The sequence below is a fragment of the Rhamphochromis longiceps genome, linkage group LG20 (assembly GCF_057381845.1).
Source record: "Rhamphochromis longiceps isolate RC_006_pf linkage group LG20, R_longiceps_female_GT1.1, whole genome shotgun sequence".
Lineage (NCBI taxonomy): Eukaryota > Metazoa > Chordata > Actinopteri > Cichliformes > Cichlidae > Rhamphochromis > Rhamphochromis longiceps.
Window position 1 is genome coordinate 27,095,266 of NC_140576.1, and position 5,831 is coordinate 27,101,096.

The 5,831-nt window shown below is 37.6% G+C and overlaps 1 protein-coding gene across 2 annotated transcripts; it reads left to right on the top strand.

Annotated features, from left to right (window-relative positions):
- The first annotated feature begins 4 nt into the window (after positions 1 to 4).
- Positions 5 to 5,790, top strand: LOC146645508 (protein SSUH2 homolog). Of its 2 annotated transcripts, XM_085393031.1 has the most exons (13): positions 5 to 392; positions 519 to 583; positions 1,130 to 1,231; positions 1,923 to 1,998; positions 2,177 to 2,306; positions 2,441 to 2,501; positions 2,697 to 2,818; positions 2,913 to 2,975; positions 3,059 to 3,141; positions 3,249 to 3,341; positions 3,466 to 3,571; positions 4,811 to 4,918; positions 5,038 to 5,790. In XM_085393031.1, the coding sequence occupies exons 1-13, from the start codon at positions 370 to 372 to the stop codon at positions 5,176 to 5,178; spliced, it is 1,173 nt and encodes a 390-aa protein (XP_085249157.1). In that variant the 5' UTR covers positions 5 to 369; the 3' UTR covers positions 5,179 to 5,790. The 2 variants fall into 2 exon arrangements, with proteins under 2 accessions (XP_085249157.1, XP_085249158.1); XM_085393032.1 differs by lacking the exons at positions 5 to 392; positions 519 to 583 and adding an exon at positions 689 to 868.
- The last annotated feature ends 41 nt before the right edge of the window (positions 5,791 to 5,831 follow it).

Sequence of the window (5,831 nt, forward strand, 5' to 3'; positions counted from 1 at the left end):
TTGTAACACGCTCCCAAAACTTGGTGCGTACTTCCTGAGCGGATACTTTCTCTTTTGGGGGAAGTGTGTATGTGCTGGGGTGGGTTTTTCTGTACTTCTCTAAACTATCAATAAAACACGGCAGTTCCTATTTTGAGAAAACCAGAAATCTTTTTTTTTTAAAAATCCTGTTTGACTGCTGCAACCAGAGCTGGCAGCTGTGAAAAACTGGGAACGTAACGCAGGAGTGGGGCAATAAAAGGCGAATGATCAGTCTTATGTCACATGATTGATGTCTTGTGATGAAGTGACAGTGCATGGTTCTAGATCACATCTGAAGACTTTGCACGGTGTGACTTTTCTCTCGTAGCTGCTGTGAAACGCTTTGGAATGGAGCGACAGCCTTTTCTGAGGTAATGATCGCGTTATTCTGTATTTCTTTGCTTTAAACTTTAACCCAGCTCGCATTTTATTGTATTTATTAATTTTTTTGCCCCCCCACTCTGATTATCTTAACTTTCGTTTCCCCTTACTTGCAGTCAGCCAGGCAGAGATTATGGAATAAATAATCCCGGTTATATACCAGCAGCTGCGGGGACGCCTGGTAAGATCTTTTACCCTCCTTGTTATTTTCTTACTCATTGATACAGATTGTTGTGATAAAAGTAATAGTTATCATCTTCCGGCTGTGGGAGTGACGTCATCGCGGCGTACAGGTTAGGTGTCTGTCGCTGGAGAAGTCGTATGTAGTGTGTAACATAAGACTGCTGGGGGTGTAATGTCTAGCGAGATTTAAGGAAGTTTTAAGGAAGTGAGATCAACCCCTGTCTGAAGTAGTTGGTGCGGGAAAAACAACTCAGTATGGATACGAACATGGAGTTGCACAAACGTAAGTCACATAATTGCACCCTAACAGCTTTATAGGATGTTGTGAAGCAGTGACGTGTAATTTGGACAATGCCCGGAGATTTCAGAGTAGACTGAGTGATGGAGTTTATTTATTTATGTATTTATTTTCCAGCTTTCTTTTCCCGGTTTTCTTTTTGGTCTGACTGTGATTCGTGAAAATGTCAATACAGGATTGAAATTTTATACAATTTCAAAGTCTGTCTGTGGCTATGAGTGAACTGGTTCTTCTGGTTTGTTTCAGCAATGTTTGCCCCACCCGTTGCTGAGTCCATTGGCCCCACCGCTCCTCCAGCCAGCATGTTTGACAACATGCCTGGATATGAAGGAACAGTCGCTGGGGGAGGTATCGTATGCCGGACATAGTTTGTTTGCGCCACTATGAATGTCCTATGCGGAGGCTCAAATGGTTCAATAAAAACACATTACAAAAAAAAAAAAAAAAAAAAAAAATCTGAAAATGTTACACCTTGTATGCTATGCTATATTTATACTTAAAACACAATTTTCCATGGCTGAAAGGGAAGAAGACAATGAATGCAGTACTCAAATTAATATTTACTTTACATCATGTTACAGCGTACAATCATATAACAAAAGAATAATGATGATGAGGTAACATGCATCAATAATTACAGATTTTACAAATATTTACATTATTTACCTAGTTTTGCAAGGTTCCCAAATACACACTATATGCTCTACTTTGGGTATACTGAAAATATGAGGTGTTAATACAATCAAATGCATATTTTGAGATTGTAACTTCTTGGGGGTGTCGGATTTTTCTGCGGTGTTGAAAAGTTGCCCTCAGCTTTGTAAATCTTTGCAAAGTACAAGAAAATGTCAGTATAAAAGATACCAGATCAATATTTATAAATAAAACTGGACGTTGTCAGCAGGTTTTTCAGATATGATTAATCGTAGTTCCAGACTCAGAGAAAAACTCAACTGGCCAGACTTTGAGGTCTAGCGTTAGGCTTGTCTTTTTGTTGCCTTTTTTTATTGTATGAATCTAAAAACGTTTTGATTTTAAGGTGGATTTCTGCCGCCTCCCATGCCCACATTCCCAGCAGCGCAGCCTGAGCCTGCACTGGACCAACCCCAGTGGAAGTAAGACTCAAACCACTTTCTTTCACCATACTAGCTCATGATATTGCAAAACATTTTCGATGATCGGATTTTAGGAAGCAAAAAAAATCTCAGTGCCTCAGCACCCAGACAACTGAAACTTCATATTAAAAGGGTAGACAATGTGACATATCATATCACCTTCCCTTATTACTGGCAGCATTCCCTCTATATCTGAAAACACAGCCCGGGATGCCTTACTCCTGTTTGTAAAGAGTAAATGCTGCTACAGTTCTGCACCAGCAAAGGATGGAGTGATCACTAACATGGAGGCATTCAATACATATAGGGTAAGATGAAGTAGGCTGTATTTGGAAAAACCTGCCACAATGACAATCAAAAATAACTTTTTTTTTTTTTTTTAACATTACAGAGCATGAATAATCATTAACAATAACCAATACAAACATTTATGTTTTTTTAGTACCGCCTGGACACTTTCACTGAATCCAGATCTACAGAGTGGAGTCACGAACCATACACAGGTACAATGCTGTTTAAATAAGTGTCCTTTTTTAATGTTAAAAAATAGAATTACTCTTAAGTCTGAAGTAACATTATGAATTTCATGTCAGACAAACAGTCCAATAGTCAAAGATGTAGATCTGCTTATCAGCATGTTACAATGAGCAAAATTCCATTAGCTTTCAGCTATTTAGGATGCATTTTATTTGTACCAGGTCAGACGGTGGATGCCTATGCCCAACAACCTCCAGGGCCTTGGGATATTCCTGCTAAAACCCCCCAATTTTTTTTGGATGACAAACAATTTATTAAAGTTCCCTACACATCATCTGTGAAGGTAAGCTGTGGAAAACACGTTAAAAATAACTACTTTTACTTTTTAAAAAAATGTTTTGTTTATTTTTATCTCACGATAAACATTGCATTCACAGCCCTGCCATAATTGTTTGGGAATTGGCCGAAAACCATGCAAAGACTGTGCCGGAGCTGGTAACGTAAGTATTTTTGCACGGCCCTCAGGAGAAAAAAGGATAAATGATAAAATTACTAAAAGCCTTTTCTTTTTTTCTCCTGACAGAAAGTTTGCTGGGTGTGTAATGGATCTTGTTATCGTCACGGAAATGATAGGTGCACCCACTGCAGTGGCAGAGGAAGAGAAAAGTAAGCATAAACCACAGATTTCTTATTTTTAGGGTCAAACAGGGTCATGTATTATGAATCAAATTTTTGCTTTTTTGTGAAGCAAAATGATAGTTGTTCTTTTACAGTTGCAGTTCCTGTCATGGGCAAGGATCGAGGCAGTGTGACATATGCAATGGAAAACAACAGCTCCTGGTTTACATCAAGCTCACTGTGAAATGGTGCACATTGATAAAAATTACTTAACTAGCTTAGCCAGCGCAATAGTCTCTTAATAAGATGAATCTCAGTCATATACGGTGTAAAGCTGCTATAATAGAAGACTGAATTTCCTCTTGCTTCCAGGACTAACAACTCTGATGCCTATGTTGTGGAACAGTTGAGTGGACTTCAGGTGGAAAACCTTAGCAAGGTGTCTGGCAAGGAGCTCTTCAGAGACACCCAATACATGGTATTCTGTCTATGATGATATTACTATCCATATTTGGTGTGATACCTGGTACGCCGCAAGAAAATAATTGAAAATAGATCATTATATATTTGTAACTAAAGAAGGAAAAAAAATACCCAGAAAATTTTCTGTTGATTATAATTTTATTTTAAAGTTTGTGACAGAACAATTTGAATAAGACCGAATAAGTATGGCTTGTTTGGAAGAGATGCCAGGAGGAAGCCTCTTTTCTCTAAAAAGAGCAGCAGCACGGCTTAGGTTTGCAGAGTTGCATATGAGCAAACCACAAAACTTTTGAAACAATGTGCTTTGGGCAGATGACACTAAAGAGAGATGTTTGACTGTAATGCACAACACAGTTTTTGAGAAAACCAAACACAACATATCAGCTTAAACACTTCATACCAACTGTTAAGCACTGTGGTGGAGTGTTGATAATTTAGGCTTCTTCTACAGGAATAGGACCCGGGCACCTTGCAGTCATTGATGCGTCTGTATAGTACAGTCACATGTGAGGCAATCTGACAGCTAAAGTCAATATCCAGACCTCAACCTGACTAATATGCTGTGGCAGGACTTTAAAAGAGCTGTGCATAAACAAATGACCAAAAAAATTCAATAAACTGAAGCAACATTATAAAGCAACAAAGTGAGAGACTGATAGCAGAAAACGACTACTTCAAGTTATTGCTGCTAAGAGTTGCTCTGCAACATACTGAATCATGGGCTGTACTTAGTTTTTCCCAGGACTGCATAGAGCCATGTGAAAACATTCACATGTCTCTATGCAGTCCTGTCCTGACATTTTACATGACTGAATATTTGGAGCATCTTTAATCACATTATTATTCTCACTAATGTTGCAAGAAGAGATGATATGTTAAAACAATATCATTATTTTAGCCCATGTTGTATCTAACACCATTTACTGTACATTAGGTTGTTACAACTAGGAAAACATTGGAGACCACAATGACATCAAACGCATCCTGTGAGACCATTGTGTAGGACTAGTTGCTTATCTGCTGCTTTAACTATGCAGTTTTCATATCAACTTATCAGAGCTTATAACTGTATACCTTTGCATTTCTCGTAATGTAAAAATTAAACTCTGTTTGTTTGGGTTTTTTTTTTTTTTTTTTTAAATCTGCTGGAGCTATTTAACAATAGGTCAGTGCAGTTTAAATAGTCACATTAACTCGGTGCTTAACTTAAATTCACTGTGAACACCCTTTGTAGGTATACCCACTTTCAGGATTCCCTGACACTTCGGTGGTGAGTGCTTCTCAGCGCCTTGTCAGTGAGCACCAGGGAAAGTACATACAGACATCACGCATTCTACAGCAGGTATTTTTTGTCAATATTATATTAAAAAACATTTGTTTATCTATTATCTAATGACTTGGTTAGTTAAAGAATAATTTAGCAGCATGCACCCTACTCATATTTTCTTTCTCTGTCTGCAGCGTCAAATCATAGAGCTGATCCCCATCACCAAGGTCACATACACCTGGAAAGGAAAATCAAACATCTACTTTGTTTATGGAAACGAATTCAAAGTTGACGCAGATGACTACCCTGCCACCTGTTGCTGCACTGTAATGTAAACACAATAGCTGGGCATATCAGAGCCTTTTACTCTTACTAATTAAACCACTAAAAAGGAGATCATATTTACATACTTATGGTTCTATTTTGGTGATTTAAAAGGGAGCTGTGTGACATATGGGCAAAGATGACATTATCAAAGTTTGATGTAATGAGGGAGTTAAAGGAGGCATTGAATGTATCATCTCACATATTAGTGGAACTGAAAAGGCTTGTCTATTTTTCGTGTTGCATGTAATGTCAAAGGTAAGGGATAGCGATTGTTATGTTTTTGTTTTACATGCAATTTTAATGTATTCAGTGTAAACTCTAATGATATGTTATATGACTGTTTATATTAACTGAATCCTTTTGCATTTTCTTTGCAACATGATAGTAGTGATTTCCCCCCCCCCCCCCCCCCCCCATTATCAATAAAATCAAATTTATGATACCGTGTATTTGTATTTCTTAAAGCAGGGTCATTGTTAATTTAGAAATATATATTTTTAACACAATCAATTTCAGGTTGCCGAAGTATGTTTGTTTTTGTTTTGTTTTTTTTAATATGTATGATTGTGTAATATTTGTTTTGAAAAATGAAGCTCTGATTAAAAATATTTCGTAATGTTTTGCTGCGTGGTTGATTTCGTCATTACTAGTCGCCGGTCGC